Source organism: Euprymna scolopes, chromosome 8 (assembly GCF_053919585.1).
Source record: "Euprymna scolopes isolate OS-2025 chromosome 8, ASM5391958v1, whole genome shotgun sequence".
NCBI lineage: Eukaryota > Metazoa > Mollusca > Cephalopoda > Sepiida > Sepiolidae > Euprymna > Euprymna scolopes.
The window spans coordinates 18,345,515-18,367,897 of record NC_136489.1 but is presented as its reverse complement, the minus strand read 5'-3'; the positions used below and the strand labels follow the sequence as shown (position 1 = coordinate 18,367,897).

Here is a 22,383-nt window from a genome sequence, read left to right as displayed (position 1 = left end):
CTTAAGAAATAAATAAATAAATAAATAAATAAAAATGTTTATTCTGGGGATTTCCATCGTTTGCGGGACGTTGCCGAGACTCACGGAAAAAAAACAGGCTTTAAACTGCAGAAGTACCAAAAAAATGAATTTTTTTTAACTACTTTATTGAATGTAACAAAGTTTTATAACATTAACAAAAAAAAAAAAAAAAGAAATTAAATGCGATGATTGTAAAAATTCACCTAGCTGGAAGCACTTCCGGTATATTGCAATGGCTGATGGGAGTTGCACTTCTTGGTGGAAGTTTCCTTAATGCATGTGTGAAGGCGCCGAAATCAGTTTGATACTCTTCATACAAAACGTACCTTGTCATGTCTCTATGAGAATTGAATGGGAGGATTTTTTCTGCTCCTCCTCTCCACAAAAACATTCTTGTGACCTCATGACTTCTATGGAAATCCCTTTAAATGGGACGTTTGAATTATTTCCCACTTTGGGGAACTTACATGAACTCTTATTGAACTTTCCACTTTGTGGCAATATGTTAAATCGCAAATCTACTTAATTCTTGACCTACTTCAATTCAGAAGTATCACCTAGAAGGTCAACTACCAGCTCTGAAGCACGCTTTAAACGCAACGTTTTCTGCAATGCTGAATTCAATCAAGAAAAATATTCAAAGTGTTTCTGGCTTTCAAGTTTCTTCTGGAAGAGGCTTTTTAATTCTGTGGAAGAAATTTCCACACAATATTGTAATTTGTCTCAAACAAAATTTTTTTTTTAACTACTTTAGCAACATAGAGTTACCTCCCTTAGAACGAATTAAGCTCCGAATTGCCCAATTTTCAGTTAAAATTTATTTTGTATTATGCAAGAAATATTATGAAATGATACATATTTTAAATTAGTAAATATAAAATAATTGAGATTTTTTTAACAAAACGGTGCCTATATTTACACATTCCAACTACGTTTTCTTTTAGATTAGATGCGTAATACTTTGATTTTTACTCAAAATGGTGGTGCATTTAAGCAAAGATAGACTGTAATGAAGTAACATTATTTAGAAATTCATTCTTAACATGGGAAAAGGGCGTTTTGTAGCTATTCTGTACTTTCACCTAACAATTTATTAACAAAAGGTACCGTAAAAAGTTGAATTTAACTGAAAATCCTATCTGAAAAGTCGATCCCTGATATTGAAACCCCTCTATAACATGCACACCTCTCTTATATAAAGGGCAATACATTGGATAATAAAAGTCTTAATATCATAAAAACTACTTGTTGCTGTAATTTTAAATGTGAACGAATCGTTCAAAACAGACTAGAATATCCCTAGAAAATAATAAATATTCATTAAATTGAAAAACAACAAAAACTCTACCTCTCCTGGTTCCAAAAGGGGGAGGGGTCGATTTAATAGAACGTTGTATTAGAAACGGAGTGCCTTGTATAAATATTTAAATATTAAATTTTCTGGTAAATATAGCAATATGTTACAACAGAACACTGACCACTCTAATTTGATTTTTGAGGGGTATTCAAGGTCGCTGACAATGAATCTAATACAAACCCGTCGCAAATTTACCGTTTGCATGGTATTAACCCCTGAACCCAGAGACTATTTCCCGCCATTTTACAGCTTCCGTTTATGCTACGCACATGAGCGTAGTAGCATAAACGACGGCTGTTAAATGTACCTCTGCGTAGCAAACTGCCTTCTCACATGTTGTAGAAATAAAACAAGAAAAGAAAAAGACTTTTTTTTTCATTGGTGGACAATTTGAAATTAGAAGAAAAAGTTAAAAAAAAAAAAAAAAATACCTTATAGCACTTTTTTTTTTGTTTTATGTTGTTTTTAATGCATTTTAATTGATCTAAAACAAAGTTTTCACAAGCGGTTTACAAAAATATACACACCAAACATTTTATGTTCTTTTTTGGGGGGAGAGAGGGGGATTCAATTATAGAACTTGTGTGGCTTAATCGGTGCTTCTGCAGTTTAATTAACCATTTTTCCATAAGTAACGTGCCAACATTTACCGATTAGAATACCATTTAACATTTTTAGGAGATTTTACTGTTTTCTGTTTACATTGCGGGAGATGGTGTTGGGGCGCATGTCGGCACGTTGTCGCGGTGTGCTCACATCGTAGCTTATGTTTTGCCACGCCGGCCATTTTTTTTCCATCGGTGAACAATCTTATATACACCGTCTGGCGGCAAATAGCAATTTTTCTCAAGTCAGACTGAGGTAAATTAAACTTAATTTCAACTTTTTCTCCATGAAAATAGATAGCAGTGACTTTGATTCCGAGCTGAATCGAACATAAACACAATCAATTTACACGTGGAATTCTTTTGGTCATATTCGATTCAGTGGAGAATTAATTCTATTCATTTGTTTTCTCTCTGAGACCGACGCATGTTGCAACGATACCTTCTCATAAATACAGCACGTTGGTGGCCAACCCTTCAGTTTCGGCCGGGCGCTAGCCCCGGCTAGGGGAGTGGGAGGAGTCTCCCGAAACGACAACTGACGCTACCAGTCATGTCGACCGAACCGAACGCACCAGTGCCGAAGGATTCCAGCAGCAGCAGTTCAACCAGCCCTTATCAGGGCTAAGGTTTTTCACAAATGCGATTCACTACTGCTTGCTACCGAGACCCACCAGCAGCGAAGTTCACTCCCATTCTACAGCGCTTCCAGCTCACTCCAGCAGCTTCCTGCTCATTCCCGCGCCTCCAGTACACTCCTGCAGCCTTCCTACGCCTCTAGCTCACTCCGGCCTGCAACCTCTCTTGCACCTTGCACCTCTGGTCTGCTACTTCGCTCGCACCTTGTTGCTCCGGTCTGCAACCTTGCTCGCACCTGGACCCCTACCAACCGTTCGTTCCTTAACACTGACCCCTCCATTCTCAGTGTCGTCCGTTCCTAGACACTGATTCTCCATTCTCAGTGCCGTTCGTTCCTTAACACTAATCCTTCGTTCTCAGTGTCATCCGTGCCTTAACACTGACCCCTACGTTCTCAGTGTCCACCATCCATTCCGGATCGCCCTGACGTCCACCTGATCATTCCAGACCCAGCGAGCACCCTTGAACCACGCTACGTCTACAGTACCTGTTCCAGACTTTAGCCTCCAGTAACATGCGACCTTCCAGGCGACCAGCATCTAGATCATACGAATTTTTGCTTCCTTTAAAAAAATAAACGGCGAACCCTCGTCTTTAACCAAACAACCTGTGTCTATCATTCCTCTTTGCCTTTTTGCTGTTTACCTGCGTCTACCTTGTTAGTTGTTGGGTTGATTGTCCCTGAACGACCGGCCCCGCAACAACGTTACTTACGGAAAACGTTTTTGTTTTTTTACGTGGGGGTTACCACTTATCAAGGCCGAAGGCCACTCAGGGATAAGGGTTATTGCGTGTACAGTAATCAATGAAATAGTATTGTAGTAATCATTAGTATTGGGGATTTTGATAGAGTGTCTTACTTAAGGGGGCGGTTTGTCAGGAGTTTGTTTATGCTGGACTTGAAGATGTTCAAGTTGTAGTCAGGTGGGAAACAGGCAAGCGGCAGAGAGTTCCACTGGCGTGCAGTTCTAAGAAAGAAGCTTTGCTCATGGAATCTAGTTTCAGTCAGACGGGTGTTTCTCGTGAAAGATTGGCGAGGGGGGACAAGGGATTGGAGCTCAGAAGAGCACCTGCCATGGATATAACAATAAAACAAAGACAGGCTCGCAACGTCTCTTCTGTGGGAGAGAGGTTGCAGGGAAGAGAAAAGGGCATCCCCCACTAAACCACGAAGTCTATTTTGTACTCTGTCAAGGCAGGATAGGCTGTTTTTAGCAGCTCCTGCCCAGATGTGGCAGCAGTACTCCATCCTTGGACGTACTTGGCTTTTATACAGATAGAGAATTGCATCAGTAGTGAGATATCTTCTGGAGCAGTAGAAGGATCCTACCATTTTCCCAGCGTCCCTGGCAACAGATTTGATGTATGTGTTCCATTTCAGATCAGGAGTAAAGGTCAAACCCAGAAGCTTGTCAAAACATGAAGCCTCCCTAAGACGAGAGCCATCCATTTCAATTGATGCCAGATGGGGATCAGAGCGTTGATGATGTAAAGATAGAAGCTTGGTTTTGGATGCATAAAAAGTGACCAGCCACCTCTTCCTCCATTGTACCATGTGCTCAAGATCAGAGGAGAGAAAATTATAGAGAACTTTGTCATTTACGGCCTTTGATGTGTTGCCATAGATGGTCGTGTCATCAGCATAGATGTCAACGAATGATTTAAAGAATGTGTTTTGGGAGATCATTGATGTAGATCAGGAAGAGAGTTGGGCCCAGTTTAATTAAACTGCAGAAGCGCCGGTTAAGCCACACAAGTTCTATAATTGAATTCCCTCCCAAAAAAGCACGAAAAACATAGAAAAATGTTTGGTGCTTCTTATGTTTTTGTAAACCGCTAGTGAAAACTTTGTTTAAAATGCATTAAAATATACTTAAGACAAAAAATTCTCCCCAAAAAGTATGATAGTGTATTTTTTTTAAATTTTGTTTTAGACAACTTCTAATTTTAAATTGTCTGCCAATGAAAAAAAAAAAACTTTGAAAATTCTGTTTTGAAAAAAAAAAAAAAAAAAAAATGTCTATCCGACATTATCACCCCCCCCCCCCCCACTTGGCATGCTTTTCTTCTTTTTCATATTTTAAACGTTCCACGAAAGATTTGTACGCTATGTGAGAAGGCAATACTAACGATTACAACGATACTATCCCCATTGATTACTGTACAAGCAATAATTCCGGGCCTTGATAAGTGGTGTCCTCCATGTAAAAAAAAAAAAAAAAAAAAAAATTCAAGATGGCGTCTTATTCTCTCTTTAACACGGTAAGTGTGGGAAAAGATGTTATAAATAAAAAAACATAAAATACTGTTAAAAACTCGCGCAATATATGTTACCGTGGCATAGGTTGACATATATTCGGCGGGTTTTTAATAGTATTTTGTATATTTTTTTTTATTTATAACACCTTTTTCCATACTTACGGTGTTAAAGAAGGTGTGAGACGCCATACATCGGTAAACACTATGTTTTTCGAGCTGAATAAATATGTTACAAATGTTACATTGAATAAAAACACAAAAAATATATCCAGTTTGGCAGAAAAGTAACTTATCTTGCCTTTGATAACATTTATTTGCTATATATTTGTTTTTTGACAACTTTTTCGAATCTATGTGTACAGTAATACAAACCCGTTTCTGGCGCGCGCACGCGCGTAAAAAAGATGGCCGCCAAAGAATACAATGAATGTATCATACAACTTTTTATATCTCGATAACTACTTATTTCTGCAAAATTTCTATGCGATTTTCGTATTCAGCATAGTCGAAATCCTATTCAAGTCGTCATTAAAAAGAAAATTGTGGAGGTGGACCTAATCTGAAAATTTACCAAATCGAGTAAAAAAAAGGGGCACTCTCGACAACGTCAGCCGTTTTTTTTTTTTTTTTACAGATTTTGTGGCATGCTCGTAACCACCAAATACCCACTGTTGTCGTACCATGCGGCCAACATAATTTTTTCTCTGCGAAAAAAGACTTTAGTCAATCTCCACAACTCTGCCTTCTCCGCCAAGTATTTGGGGATGCCGTAAAAAGTGTTCCACATAAATGTCCCTCACGAACATTCGCCAGTCAGCAATTGTGCTGAACGAGTCCATGAGGCATTCGCTTTTGCACCACTCATAAGTGGCTGTATTACGAGCCCATAAATACAAAAAATTAACTATGTTTTTCATTTGTGCGCAACAAATAGAATATATCCTCCAAGTTTAAACTATTAACATCCATATCAACATCTGCGGAAAGAAAATTTGAAGTGGTAAGCGCGCGAAAAAAATTCGAAGTTATCCATGCGTGTCCAACTGCGCATGTTTCGAAAATAATCTCGTAAAAAAATTCTTCAATTCTTTGCATTCTTCAATTTCTTTGCATATTCAATATTATTCTGCTTTAAAATGGAAAAAAATTGCAGATGTGATGTGCGCATCTCATTCTGGCGAAAAAAAAAAGGCTAGATTGCGAAATTTGGCCTAAAATGGAGGTATTCCGCTAGGTACATTTCCAAAATGGCCACATTGACGTCGTCGTGATAAATAATTGTTTTTCGCTGTAAAAAAAAAAAAAAAAAAAAAAACTACTTGATCAAATGAAGTGAAATTTTTTTTCGGAGAACTTCAGTCTATAACAGGTACGTAGAATAAGTATTTTTTTTCAATATTTCCATTTTTTTAATGTCGTCACTAAACTGTATAAGTACCGTAAAAATTTACCAAAACGCGAATTTAAATATTTTCGTATGAAGTCATAGAATACACTTTTTTGAAGTATACAAAAACATCGAAATAAAAAAAACTTTTCTTATAAGTGATGAATTTAATCGAAACAAACTTTTTGATAACCGTTAGTAATTCAACTATAATCATTTTTTATCGGAATCATCGACAGAGACAAAAAGAAAAGGAATGTATATTACGCAGGAAGTAATTAATATTATTTACCTGAAAAGTGTCAACAAAAACTGTTTCGCGCGTTAAATTCTTAAATAACTTCAGGAAAAAAAGAGCTCTATTTTGTAAAGGGAGGTAACTGTTTTTCTTATTATTTCCCTTTATTTACATTATTGCAGAATAATTGATAAAATTTTATTTTCTACCCCACGTTATCTACTGAAAAGTGAAAATGTGATTCGTTTTCTTTTTTTTTTTTTTTTTTTTTTTTTTTTTTTAACTTTTTCACTCCAAACCGGGCTTACTTACACTTTGCATGTAGCTATTTGAGATCTTGTGTAACAGGAGATTATGGTAAATTGAGCAGAGAGATATCTGTTTACATTACATTTAAATTTCCGCAGGTTTAAGTACAGTAAGAATTGGTTACTATATTGTCCAATTTCTACTGTACACTCTTTAACCCTTATCCTCGAGTGGCCTCTTGGCCTTGATAATGTGGTGATGCCTGCGTAAAAAAAAAATAGTACAGTCAATAAAGCAGGAAACAGGGAGGGAATTCCAAAGTCTTAGGAAAGTATTAGAGAAGAAGACTTCCCAGCAGTTCAGGACCTCAACAGTGATGAGGTGAGATTTTGCTGCTTGTTGGGTCAGTCTGGAATATGTTTAGCGTCCCACACCAGTTTTGTGGAATTAATTTAGGAGTTTTGTTATGGATGATGTGTTTTAGGGATGAGTTGGATTCTGAGAAATATTTTTAGTTAAAAACCAGACCTATTCTTCCTAAGCAAAACTGGTATTGAAAAAACTATTTCTCTAGATTAGTTTTTTTTTTTTTTTTTTACATGGAGGTCACCACGTATCAAGCCACTCAGGGATAAAGGTTATTCCGTGTACAGTAATCAATGGGATAGTATCATAGTATTGTTAGTATTGCAGATTTGATAAAGTGTCTTACTTAAGAGGGCGGTTCATCAGGAATTTGTTTATGTTGGACTTGAAGACATCCAAGTTGTAGTCAGGTGGGAAACAGGCAGACAGAAGAGAGTTCCACTGGCATGCACTTCTAAGAAAGAAGCTTTGTTCATGGAATCTACGTTTGGGTCTTGGCACAGTTAAAGAGTGGGGAAAATTTTTGACAGTGGTTTCAGCTAAACGGGTGTTTATGGTGAAAGATTGGCGAGGGGGATAAGGGATTGGAGCTCAGAAGAGCACCTGCCATGGAAGTAACGATAAAACAAAGACAGGCTCGCAACATCTCTTCTGTGAGAGAGAGGTTTCAGGGAAGAGAAAAGGGCATCCCCCACTAAACCACGAAGTCTATTTTGTACTCTGTCAAAGCTAGATAGGCTGTTTTTAGCAGCTCCTGCCCAGATGTGGCAGCAGTACTCCATCCTTGGACGTACTTGGCTTTTATATAGATAGAGAATTGCATCAGCAGTGAGATATCCTCTGGAGCAGTAGAAGGATCCTACCATTTTTCCAGCAACCCCGGCAACTGATTTGATGTACGTGTTACATTTTAGATTAGGAGTAACGGTCAATCCCAGAAGCTTGTCAAAACATGAGAGGCATCCATCACAATTGATGCCAGATGGGGATCAGTAGTAGTGAGATATCTTCTGGAGCAGTAGAGGGATTCCACCATTTTCCCAGCATCCCTGGCAACAGATTTGATGTATGTATTCCATTTCAGATCAAGAGTAAAGGTCAAGAAGCTTGTCAAAACATGAAGCCTCCCCAAGATGAGAGCCATCCATTTCAATTGATGCCAAATGGGGATCAGAGCGTTGATGATGTAAAGATAGAAGCTTGATTTTAGATGCATTAAAAGTCACCAGCCACCTCTTCCCCCACTGTACTGTACGCTCAAGATCAGAGGAGAGAGAATCAGAGAGAACTTTGTCATTTATGGCCTTTGATGTATTGCCATAGATTGTCGTGTCATCAGCATAGATGTCAACGAATGATTTAAGTATGTGTGATGTAGATCAGGAAGAGAGATGGGTCCAGGATGGACCCCTGAGGAACTCCAGCATTAATACTGCAGGCCTCTGATTTCTGCCCATCAACCACTACTCTTATGAGTCTATCAGAGAGAAATGATTTAATAATTGAGAAAACATTTCCAGTTATACCATAGCTGGAAATCTTGTGAACTAGGTCCTTATGCCATACCTTATCGAAGGCCTTTGATATGTCAAGAGCAATTGCCCTAGAAAGGGAGACTTTGTTGAGAGATTCACTAATCCTATGAGATATAACCGTTAGCACATCTGCTGTAGATCTAGCAGAATGGAAACCATATTGCATGTCACTAAGAACGTTATTTCTTCTGAGGTGATTGACTACTTTTCTATTTAATATAGATTCCAGCAACTTGCTCATGACACACATTGGTCTGTACTGAGAGGGAGATGACTTATCACCTGAATTCTTATATACAGGGCATACTGATGAGGTTGTCCAGGGTGTGGGGAAGCACTTCTCCTTAAGGCAACGCTTAAACAGTTTTGTAAGAATGAGGCAAATTTTGGTTGAAGCTTTTTCAACACTATAATTGGAATGCCGTCAGGGCCAGTTGATTTACTTGAATCAAGGTTCTTGATTAGCTTGGCGACCTCACGCACAGATATTTGTATGTTGCATAGCATGTTGTCTGTTATAGGAGGAAATATGGGGAGTTGATGGCTTTTGTCACATAGGGTAGAATTAGCTGCAAAGTTCTTGGCAAATAGTTTGGTCTTGTCTGATGCTGATGAGATGACTTGAGGTTCATTGTTGATGATTGGGATAGAACGCACTCTTCTGTTCAGAATCCTGTTTGCTATTTTCCAAAACTGGTGGGAACCAAGCTGCTGCTCAGCTACTTTGGATTTAACGGACTGAGCATATAGCTCCCTTGCATATTTTATTAGTCTTTTACAGTGGTTGCTGGTAGTCTTGAAAACAGCTTTAGTCTTGGAGCATCTATTACGTTGGTAGCTATGGAAAAAGTAATTTCTGTACACGATGGCAGCAGCACATTCTGGGGAGAACCATGGCTGGCTGTTAGGTTTTTGTTGGAATTTTTTGGATAGTATGAATCGGTCTATGCCTACAATTAACCAGTATGTCAAGTCTGACACTGTAGAGGACACATCCTTTTTAAACATGGAATGCAGAGGTAGATCAGATATAAATGTACGGAAGCTATCCCAGTCAGCCATGGAGTATTGATGTAATGTAAGTTCGTAATTAAAGGATATTCTAATTTAACATCCAAATCTGACTCCTAAGATCACCCTTTATGTTCTCCCAGGTTGTACTTGCTTACACCACTGCATTTATATTTGCCTTCTATCGTTGTTATAATAGCGAAGTTACTATCTTTAAGAGCATATCTGAGAAAACTGACCACATTCTGTCTGCTCATCCTTCGGCTAACATTCACATCTATAGAGACTTCAATGTTCACAATGTGAAATGGTTAGCCCACTCAAACAAGACAGATGATGAGGGGAGGTTCTGTCATGATTTCTTCACTGCTTATGACCTAACACTGACGGTCAGTATGCAAGTCTCCTAAACTTTTTTCTCACAACTTGCCCTGAGCTATGTTCATCCTCCGTTCTATCTCCACTGGGATCTTCTGACCACTTGATTGTCTCAGTTAAGATAAAAGCAAAATGTAATAAGTCCTCTGACATACCTCTCCATCGTGCAGTATATCGATATTCTATGGCTGACTGGAATAGCTTCCGTACATTTATATCAGATCTACCTGTGTTTCATGTTTAAAAATAATGTGTTTTCTATAGTATCAGACCTCATGTAATGGTTAATTGTAGGTATAGACCGCTTCATACCCTCCAAAAAATTCTAGGAAAAACTTAATAGCCAGCCGTGGTTCTCTCCCGAATGTACTGCTCCCATTGCATACAGAAATCACTCTTTCCATTGCTTCCAATGTAAGAGACTAAAGACACTTTCAGGACTGCCAACAACCACTGTAAAAGAGTAATAAAGAATGTGAGAGAGTTGTATGCTCAGTCCATCAAGTCAAAAGTAGCTGAGCAGTGGCTTGGTTCCCACCAGTTTTGGCAAATGACAAACAGGGTCCTGAACAGAAGCGTGCGTTCTATCCACACCATCATCAGTGGACTTGAGGTAATCTCGTCAACATCTGACCAAGCCAAACTCTTTGCCAAGAACTTTGCAGCTAATTCTACCCTATGTGATCAGGGTCACTGTACTTCTTCCTGCGTCAAAAAGCATGCGATATACAAATATCTGTGCATGAGGTCGCCAAGCTAAACAAAAAAACCTTGATTCCAGTAAACTGGCCATGATGGCATTCCTATTATAGTGCTCAAAAAGTTTTAACCAAAATTAGCTCCCAGTCTTACAAAGCTCTTTAAGCATTATCTTTAGGAGAATTGCTTCCCAACACCCTGGAAAACCTCCTCAGTATGCCTAATAATTAAGAATTCAGGTGATCGGTCATCCCCCTCTCAGTATAGACCAATAAATCTCCTGTGTTTCATGAGTAAGTTGCTGGAATCTGTGTTAAATAGAGAAGTAGTCAACCATCTCAGCAAAAATAACCTTCTTAATAACATACAATATGGTTTCCGTTCTGCTAGATCTACAGAAGATGTGCTTCCGTTCTGCTAGATCTACAGCAGATGTGCTAGCATTTATATCTCATAGGATTAGCGAATCTCTCGATAGAGGCTTCCTTTCTAGGGCGATTGCTCTTGACATATCAAAGGCCTTTGATAGGGTATGGCATAAAGGTCTACACAAGATCCCCAGCTATGATATAAATGGAAATGTCTTTTCAATTATTAAGCCATTTCTCTCTGATAGGTTCATAAGGGTAGTGGTTGAGAGGCAAAACTCAGAAGCTAGGCAAGAGTAGTGGTTGATAGGCAGAACTCAGAAGTATTAATGCTGGAGTCCCTCAGGGGTCACTCCTGGGTCCAACTCTCTTCCTGATCTACATCAATGATCTTCCAAGTCATATCCTCAGATCATTCATAGACATTTATGCTGATGACACAACCATCTATGGCAACACTTCAAAGACCGTAAATGACCAAGTTCTCTCTGATTCTCTCTCCTCTTGATCTGAAATGGAACACGTACATCAAATCTGTTGTCAAAGGCGCTAGAAAAATGGTGGGATCCTTCTACTGTTTTATTAGATATCCCACTGCTGATGCAGTTCTGCAATTCTCTACCTGTATATGAGCCATGCTGCTAGAAAGATCTTATCCTGCCTTGACGGAGTTCAAAATAAGCTTTGTAGCCTAGTGAGGGATACCCTTTCCTTTTTCCTACAAACTCTTTCTCACAGAAGAGATGTTGCGAGTGTGTCTCTGCTTTATTGTTATTTTCATGGCAAGTGCTCGTCTGAACTCCAATCCATGGTCCCCCCTCGCCAAATTTTCATGAAAAACATTTGTCTAGCTGAAACCATTATCAATAATTTCCCCCAATTTTATCTGTGCCTAAGCCTAAATATAAATTCCATGAACAAAGCTTCTTTCTTAGAACTGCGCGCCTATGGAACACTCTTCCATTTTCCTGCTTTCCAGCTGACTAGAATTTAGTTGTCTCCAAGTCCAACATAAACAAATTCTTGTTGAACCGTTTCCTTAAGTAATCCAATTTACCAAATTTCCATTACTAACAATTACTACAGTATTATCCCATTAACTACTGTACACTCATTAACCCTTATGCTCGAGTGGCGTCTGGGCCTTGATAAGTGGGGACTCCTAAGTAAAAAACAAATTCTTGCTAGCATATGTACAACATTTGTAAAGTTTGGCTTGTGCAAATTAAAAATGGGGATGTTTTTTACTAAAAAGTATAGTTTTAGTAAAAATTAGATTTTTCTGGGAGTAATGCTGAAACATATTTCATTGAAAAAAAAAAAAAACTTACATTAATGTGTTTAATAACTAGTGTGGTGCACACAACATAAAATTAGAATTTTATTTCATTCTTTACATCTTTTCCGGTTATTAGATTGATTGCCATCAGGTATCTCTATCTCTACTATTATATAAAAGTCAGTTTGTGTGTGTGAGTGAGTTCCTTATAGGGTCCGAAACGGCTGAGCCTGTCTTTTGCGAATTTCAAACAAAGCTAATTTATATATCTGGCAGTGTTCTTAGATATGTTTTGTATAGAGCTTTATCAGATAAGTCTCGAAAATCGAAAAAATCCTATCCTAAAAACATTTAAACAAACACAGACGGAATTTGATGAATGACATTATCTTTTTATCATTTTATTTAAAATTTTTTTTTTTTTTTTTTTCGAATTAGTCCACCAGGCAAAATATTCCTTGTAATACATAATATTAATGCTATATCCCAGGGTTCGAGTGTACTTAAAAATTCACATATTTTTTATCATAAAATAAATTAAAAGTTTGATTTAAAAAAAATTCTACTTAAAAAAACTATTGCTATTAAATATACAGTAGAGAAATATGCACCGTAACTACACTTGTTATGTTATGTTATGTTATGTGACTGTAACTATTCTGTTTACTTAGTTCTACCAATCTGTGTATTTCAGATCTTCATCATTTGTGATGTCATCCTGAAATGGTATTAAAATAGTGCATACTTATCCTAATTATAGGTAATACTAATTTATATAAATAGTCTACATTACGCTACACCAGGACGCTTAAATCCATCCATAAACCCTGAGTCCCCACAGCAACAGCCCACTTAACAAGCAATAGAGGTCGAACCGTACATCTCTGTCGCATTGCTCAGTGAGCATGATAAATAAAAAATGGAAATTGATGATATGTTTGGCAATTCATGGAATCATTTCGAACTTGTTAGACAGTTTCATAACAAGTTGAAATACTGTTAGTTCTTCATTTCTGCATGAAATCATTGTCATAAACATAAGACATAGAAGACTCGAAAATAAAAACCGTTTGCATTTTTTTCCACAGAAATTATTCTACTATGAATAAGTTGATGGCTTCTGAGATAAGGAATCTTACCAGCACTACTTCTTCATCTTCAGCTTCTTCATCATTCAGCGATACCAGTTTTTTGAGTTTCAAGTGATGCCTGTCTGAATTTTCACAAAAAATATACCCTGTAACTCATTTCTCGCAGAAAAGACATTGCTCACTTTTCTCAATCTACCTTTATTTCCATAGAAGATTCTCGATTTAACTCCAACTTCCGTTTCCCCCATGCCTGTAAAACATTCACTGCAATAACTTATCCTTCTACCAACCCCACAAAGAACTGTTCTTTCTTCCTCTACTTAAATTTAGCAACTGTTTTCCTCCTACCTACAGCCTTATTTTTTTTTCAAAACTAAGGTTAATAGGCATCTCCTCTTTTGTTCTTGTTAGCTCCTTAGATCAAGTGGTTTTATGTCTTGTCTGGAGTGATTTCGAAAAAAATAAACTCATAAATCATATGATTAACATGCCCATAAAGAATAAGCATAATTGTCTAATTTATTTCCTGTTTCTTTTGTTTCAGTTCATTCAATTCGTTGGTCTAGTGGTCGCCATCAATTCACTGTTTTGGTATCACTTGACTTCTATTTGTGACTAACGGGGCTACCTGACGTTTCTTGGTACCATATAAAATTAAGTAGAAGTTAAATAATGGTTCCTTGGCATTTTGGTGAGGATCAAAGTGTAGTATCTCTGTATATATTTATGAGTCAATAAAACTTCTCATATATTAATCCTCCCAAGCATGATCACCCACTTTTTCGATAGTCGTGATTATGTGATATCTGTTTGTGCTCATAATACTTTAATGTGATGGATTACCACGGTCTGATTTGGGGGTGGAGTGGAGTAATGTCTGTTCTGTTGTCATTTCAAGACTATATAGTTGGGTGTGATAATAAAAAGATAAAAAATCCAATGATATGAATTTAAATTCATAGTTGAGCGTATATAATGCTGTTTATCTATTATAATAAAGACATATTTCTGTCTGTCTGTTTGTTTGTTCATAATTTAATTAATATATACAAAAGGTATACTGCTTCACACATTAATTTCATACTGAAAACATACTGTTATTCCAACATGATTTCTATATATACTACGTATTCAAAAATGAAATCTACATTCAAGAAGAAACTGCATTTGCGTATTACATTAAAGAAATTACATTTTAATAATTAGTTCTGTTATTAGTTCTATGTTATTAATTATTTGTTGTAATAAAATTGTTTTAATTGTGCTTATTACAAATATTATTTAAATTATTTTTATAAATTTATTTAATTTGAATTTAATTTAATTTAAATATTTTCAATTATTATACTCGACACCAGCTGTGTGTAACCCAGAAGTAAGTTTACTTATTTAACCTATGAGAGTTATTTCCTCTTTAAGCTATGAGAGTTATTTTCCATTTGAATTTAATAGAGACAGATGGACATGTTTTATGATTCTTTCAGGAAAACCGTAACAAGTTATAACAGAATATTCGGTGTATCTTAAACAATATGTGACTAAACCCGCCACCCGGTAATATGTTTTGACCTGGCAATGCCAGATATATATAGCTAGTATGTAAATTTTATGTTCACCTGTAATCGTCTCTTGAGTGTGTGGTGTATACTTGTCATTGTGTGTGATCATCTATATAATGTTCGTTGCATGGCCCCAGGCAAGGGAAGAACATACCTTTTTGTAGTTGCAACCATTGACATTGATGTGCTCCTGAAAATGCAAACGATTTTCTCCTTCGAAAACTCTGACAACCAAATTAGAATTTACACAGATAACATTTATTTATGATTGCAGCTTCTTTTGCTCTCAGAGTGCACGCCGTTTTATTTATTTTTTTTTATGATTACATCCTGCTGTCTTTCCAGCCAAATGTGTTTCCACTGTTTTCTCAGGCAAATGTTTCTATGACTGTTGACCCCAATTCTCAAACTAATTAACTGGTCTGTTGTTCTCTGACTCAAACTGACTGTAACTCCTGTCTTCTCTGACTAACTATCCCTGTATATCATACTCTTCCTTTTAAACTATGCAATGTGGTACAAAGAATCAGTCTTTGTCAAGTATTTACTTGTTATTTATGAAAACTAAAACTCCTAATTGTTTTTTTCTAAAATTCTATTTTATCAAGCTAAAATTCCTAATACATATTTTAGGTGACATTAGATTTTCCCAAATTCCAAACCCTACCAAAAGATCTTTTTTTCATCAACGTTATTCTGTACTGCATTTTTATCATCTTAACATCTGATTTCGAATAACAGCAATCATAATAATAATCGTCTAGGTTACTTGACGATGCCCGGAAATCCATAATATAACAGCTATTTTTTTTTTTTTTTGCAATAATCATCTTTTGTTTTTATTAATTAAGTGGCTTCATGCCTTGTCTGGAATGATTCCAATTAAAAAAATAAATAAACAACAATTAAAAACAAAATTTGGATTATATTAAAAATTTTATTTCAGATAGGAAATGATCAAAGAGAGAGAATACATCTTAGCAAACTTGTTCAGGCAGAGCATTGATATAATCCTGGCCCAGGTAATTCTTGTACGATTTATAGCTGGTTCTAATTGAAGTGGTCGAACTGGAGAAGATCTTGTTCTTTCCAAAGTCTTGCGAAAACAAGATGCTTGTTGGTGTCTGATCGAGTGTGTGGAAGATTTCGTTGATCCGTGCATCAGTCGTCGAGTTCTTAGCCACAATAGCGTGGGCGGGAACTTTGGCCAAGTGGCAGTCCTCGTAATTTTTGATATGGGCAGTAGAGCCATCTTTACACAACAGCTTGAATTCGTCCTTGTTGGCAAACGAGAGGAATGTGAGATGCTTCACGAAGGCAACGTCAGCATCAGTTTCATTGAGACATTTAGCAGCTCCATCATAACCGTAGTATAAGTTTTCGCTGTTTCGGTTACAGTTGGGAGTACACAGTGCGCACATGTTTGAACCGACGACAGCACCGGGTACACAACTTTCTTGGAAAAATTCTGATGCTTGTTGTAATTGGTTGTTTTTGTCACTAAAGAGAATGCTCATGGGTATGTACCAGCCGGCAGTCTTATTTACACCTGTGTGGCAGGATTTGGAACCTAGAAGTAAAAAAATAATAGAAATATCTATATAATAATATGCAAAGGCCTACATTATCATCTTTCACCCATATTTTAAAAACATAGGATTATTCGGTTAACAAATCTGGTGCTACAAAATCAGGCTGTGTAGAGATTGCACATTTGAAATGAAGAAAGGGCTTAAATGCACCAAACAATGATGTTATTGGTTTTTTTAAAACTCAGTTATGTTCTGCAAAGTCAAAAACAAAAAAGCAACAATTTTTCTTTAAAAAACGACCAAACCAAATATTATGAACGTTTGCATAGCCAAAAACAGAACCAGAAAAAAAAAAAAAAATTTCTCAACACTCAAACATCATAAATAAATATTTGAAGATATAAAAAACTTGAAGAATTAAACAATTTTTTTTTTTTTTTAAATTACCACACTTTATCAAGAACGCTCAAATGTAACAGATTCAATAACACAAGTATGACAACTTGGGTATGACAATGAATAGCTCCAAGTGTGAGAAAGATTTTATGAGAAGCAGAAAGAGTAATACATCTACAGCAGAGACTCTCAACGACGGGTAAATTTACTTCTGGGGGGTAAAAAATTATATAGTTGGGGTAAATAATTGAAGTACCTGGTAAATTAAAATAATTATTTCGTTTCAGATTATGTCCTGTCTAAGAAACGTAATACTAATTAATTTCATAATTTTCTATTTAGAAAAGTTTTGATTTTCTTTATTTTTGTGATACGAATGTATGATACTATTTTTATATGAAATCTTAAGTCCTAAACAATAAAAAAAACGTTCTTGTTGACCTTTTTGTTGTTTTGTTATTTTATGATAGCTAAGGATTTTTTGTATGGGAGTACAGGGTAAATAGAGAAATATATAAAGCTGAGGGTTTAATGATGGAGGAAAGGTTGAAAATGGCTGATTTAATGTATGAATTCCAAGAAAGAGTTGTTCTTGTTGGGATGACGAATTGCTGCCAAAAGATATGCGCATATGAGAACACTACTTACCATTCAAAGTTTGGAGGGTGATATTAGAAGATGCTTTAGCAACTGCGACTGCATAGTAACCAATACCAAATCCCTTATCAGGTGTGCACTCAACAATAATCGGTTTCATATCATGGCATCTGCAATGAAATAAAATTTGATTAAAAAATGAATAGACGAATCTTAAATAAATAAAATGTTTTATATATTGGAAAAGATGTATAAGCTCAGATAGCATATAATTAGTGGCTAATTTCATATGTAAAAATGCATGTTTGAAAATGATAGCTACGTGACACATAACAATATGAAGCAATATCATGCATAATCATATATAGTACATAACAGACATTCATATTTGAAAACCTCTTAAGAAGATAAGAGCCACACTACAAATAAAGATTTGAATAAACTCCAAAGATATTAAGTCACGTTCCATTCTAAACCTTACTGAAAACTCTTTAGAAAGAAATAAGGGGACTATATTAGACTATTATGGATTACACAACTGAAACTATATGCAATGTAATCAAAAGCCTGTAAATCAAAAACAAAAAATGTATACAATAAATAACATTTATTAAATGCTAGAATATTTATTTTTTACCAACGTGTATAATTTTTTAGAAAACTTACTTTAAGATTTAATACATCTGAATTTGCCATCGTTACTTTTACTTAGCCAAACACAAATTAACTCAAACTAGCCGTTGATTTTTTTTAGATGATTGTTAGTTTTAAGCTTAAAAACAACATAATCTAATCCTACTGGCAACCACATCTAGATTTAGGGTTAGTTGAGAAAAAAACTATCTGTTCATTATGATTGGTTTACTTCCAGTACATTTGTTACATTATTTAATTATTTAAATAATTTTACATAAAAAAATATATATTTGAAAATAATTACTATATGACACATAACAATACGAAGCAATGTCATGCATACTCATATGAAGTACATTAGAAGCATTCATATTTGTAATGTAGTATTATATTAGCATGCCAGGGCAACACTGAAGGTGTGCTAATCAAAAATTATTATGATTATTCAAGCCAAAAGGTTTTGTCAGCTAAAATATGTTTTAGAATAATCAAAATATTTAGAATAAATATTTATTTACATTAATTTAGGAATTTAACTTAAAAATGTTATCACAACAGTTTAGTTCACAACTTTCAATAATGACATGTAAAATCATCAGGTGATTATCTTAGTAACATATACTTATACTAATGACGTAACAAATTAGCTTGAAAGACACATCAGTCAAGAGTGGGAAGTCAGAGAGAGCAGATGTGGTTGGTTGTCAAACGGTCATGGACAGCAATGGCTCTGAGTAGGGGAAAATGTCGATAGTAAAAGTCTAGGACAAGCATTGCAGCTTACCAATGGGGGGGGGGGGGAAACATCCGGAATAAAGCTGCAATAAATACTACCCAGACAGTGGGTGGTACGAATCTTCATTTGAAGCTTTTCTGAGGATTCGTCAAATCAAGACCAAAGATGAACCAGGTATGTTTCTTCATTGGCCGATGTAAAACCCCAGAGACTATTATTTGTCCCTTAATATTATGATTGTTATATGCTCTGTTTAAACAATCACTAGACGATCAATAAGCACATTTATATCTAGATGATCAAATATATATACACGACAATAAACCCCTTATGCTATACTACAAGACACACACACACACACACACACAAATATATATATATATATATATATATATATATATATGACACGTATATTCATATATATATATATATATATATATATATATATATATATATATATATATACCCACCACTACACAACAGATTCCCTTAAGAAGAAAGCCACATCACAAATAAAGATTTGAAAAAACAGTAAAATACGAAGAGATGAAATTCTGTTTGATTATAAAAATAAAGGGACCACAGTACACGGTTGGGGATTGCACATTTGAAATTTCAGCATTCATGCAGAATAGTGAACAACCGAAAACAAATGCAATATATAACAAATAACTTTTACCAAACGCAAGAAAATTTAATTCTCCACCGACTTGTATAATTTTGAAATGTGGAAACTGATTGTAAGATTTATTATCTCTGAATTGTAATCGTCAATTTTACATAACTAAACATGGGCAAATAAATAATGAGGATTAATGTTTTTTTGAAATGGACTCTAATTTCAAGCTTTTAAAAGATAATTAAAAAAAAAAGAAGCTTACTCTAATCTGATTAGCAATTACTCCAGGAGTTAGGGTTAGTGGTACCATAAACCTTGTGTATTTTTTGTACCATCTTGTAAGCCTGAAATTAACGACACCATATAAAAAAAATTGACTGCAAGCTTTGATCAATCTGTGTTTGGACAGGTGAGAACTAACGAGAAAAATATTGTAATAACAAAACTTACAAACAGTTTTAGAATTTCAAAATTATACAGGTTGTGAAAAATTTAAATTTTAATTCGTTTAGCAACAATTATTTGTTATCTATCTATATAAACGCCAAGTACGTCCAAGGATGGAGTACTGCTGCCACATCTGGGCAGGAGCTGCTAAAAATAGCCTATCCTGCCTTGACAGAATACAAAATAGACTTCGTGGTTTAGTGGGGGATGCCCTTTTCTATTCGCTGCAACCTCTCTCCCACAGAAGAGACGTTGCGAGCCTGTCTTTGTTTTATCGTTATTTCCATGGCAAGTGCTCGTCTGAGGTCCAATCTCTAGTCCCTTCTCGCCAGTCTTTCACAATAAACACCTGTCTAGCTGAAACCACTGTCAATAATTTTCCCCATTCTTTATCTGTGCCTAACTCAAAACGTAGATTCCATGAACAAAGCTTCTTTCTTAGAAGTGCACGCCTGTGGAACTCTCTTCCGTTTGCCTGTTTCCCACCTGACTACAACTTGGATGTCTTCAAGTCCAACATAAACAAATTCCTGATAAATTGCCTCCTTAAGTAAGACACTTTATCAAATCTCCATTACTAACGACTACCTCGATATTATCCCATTCATTACTGTACATGCAATAACCCTTATCCCTGAGTGGCTTCCGAGCCTTGATAAGTGGTGACTACCATGTAAAATAAAAATAAAAATGTATTTTGTTTTGTTTTTTTCTCGATTTCTGCTTTTCATTTTTTTAAAAATTCTTATTTTGTTTTAGCTGGGAATGGGGCATCCTACCAGATGCAGACATCTAGATGCTATCTGATAAATTCCAACTGAGACATCGTTTTTACATTCTAACCGCCCCTTTAAGTGCAATTGTTTGTATCTCTCTTGCACTTGGTTCACCGGGTATATCGGCGAGGTAATTTTTAAATTCTTTTTTTCATAAGTCTGGCTGCCGTTTATATATTTAAACGTATTTATAAATGATGAGCTAGACTCTTCACAATAATTTTTTTCTTTTTCGTTTTAACTCAATTATTATCTGGGACATGCCCTTCCCTCCTGAGGCTAACATACGATTTCTTTCTGCTTATGCACTATTTTTAAAAATAGTATTTTAAAGGTAAATGCAAGTTTTACGATTTTTTTTTTATTAAATTGTTAGATGAAATTATAGAATAATTCCAAAACACCCTACCCTCTCATGTTAAGAATGGCTTTCTAAATAATAACTATTATTTCAGCACAGTAACATAAGTGCATAAGTACCGATTTCTTTTTGCTTTGTTCTTTTTTTTCAATTTTAATTTTCCTATCATTTTGTTCATACTGGGGATAGGGTCCCCTGCTGAATGCCAGAAATTCACCTGCTATCTCATATATTCTCATCGAAAGATCTTTTTAAGATTCTAACCGTCCATTTAGGTGTAATTATTTAAATGTCTCTTGCACTTGGTTCATTGGGTATATGTGCCATGTATTTTTGGAAATTTTTTTATCATGAGTCCAGTTGCTTCTATAATTACTGAAATGATGAAGATCTTCCTAGGATTCCAATTTCTTTTAATATCCTACATAAGACCTTGGTAATTCGTTGTCTTTCCCCTCTTAGCTCTGTTTAACAAAGCATCATTGGGGGACACTAACTTCTACTAAGGTTGCTTCCTTCTTATCCCATATCACTGTGTTTACCACTCTACATTGATTGCCAAAACTTCTATTGTATATTAGGCAATGCTTTCCACTGGCATTTAACTGTCCATCGGTTCAGGAAGAGGTCAAAGTTATTTTAAATCAAACAAAGAGGTTCTTAATATATTTGACAATTTTTACTTACTTGCCGGCCAAGTTGATGTTTCCTCCATCCAAACTGGTTATGTCAGCTTCGTTATTCTTGATTTTCAAAACGCAATCAATTCCACTATTGGCCAAAACGCAGGTAATATTTGTGAAGGTTTGACATTTGCTCAACTCAGCTGAAGAAGTTACGCATAGTCTCAGCGAGTCTGCATCTAAAAAAAACAAATAAAATGAAAATGAAAATAATGTTATGTTGTTAGTCTACCGGAAAACACCGGAAACTATCAAAATGATCGATTATTATGATGGAATAGTCGATTATTATGATTGGTAAAAGCATAATTGTTAGATTGAAATATGTTATCAATGTGAAAAGTTATGTTAAGTTGAAATATTTACATTTAGTAGTTGTCAGGAATGTTAATTTGATGTTAATTTGACGGATGGAATTTAAGTTAACAATAATATGAGCAAATATACGTGACAAAAGCCCAGCAAAGATCTTTAGGCTACCTGTAAGGATGACGAAATAAAAATATAGATTTTGAGATGTAGAGTTGTAGTCACGAGGGAGATCAGTTCAATACACAAT

At 35.6% G+C, this 22,383-nt stretch overlaps 2 protein-coding genes across 2 annotated transcripts in view; both read right to left on the bottom strand.

Moving 5' to 3' along the window:
• LOC145283495 (Fanconi anemia group I protein-like) overlaps positions 1-6,635 on the bottom strand; it is a 143,147-nt gene extending 136,512 nt beyond the window's left edge. The window contains exon 1 of the mRNA XM_080132321.1: positions 6,561-6,635. The gene's annotated coding sequence lies outside the window, so the exon portion shown is untranslated. The remainder of the gene's footprint in view (positions 1-6,560) is intronic.
• A 9,323-nt stretch (positions 6,636-15,958) lies between these two features.
• Positions 15,959-22,383, bottom strand: part of LOC145283494 (serotransferrin-1-like) — a 13,170-nt gene continuing 6,745 nt past the window's right edge. Inside the window, exons 2-4 of the mRNA XM_080132320.1 lie at positions 21,829-22,003; positions 17,618-17,736; positions 15,959-16,611 (exon numbers count right to left, since the gene is read on the bottom strand). Coding sequence (XP_079988446.1) covers positions 16,019-16,611; positions 17,618-17,736; positions 21,829-22,003 — 887 coding nt within the window. The 3' untranslated portion in view covers positions 15,959-16,018. The remainder of the gene's footprint in view (positions 16,612-17,617; positions 17,737-21,828; positions 22,004-22,383) is intronic.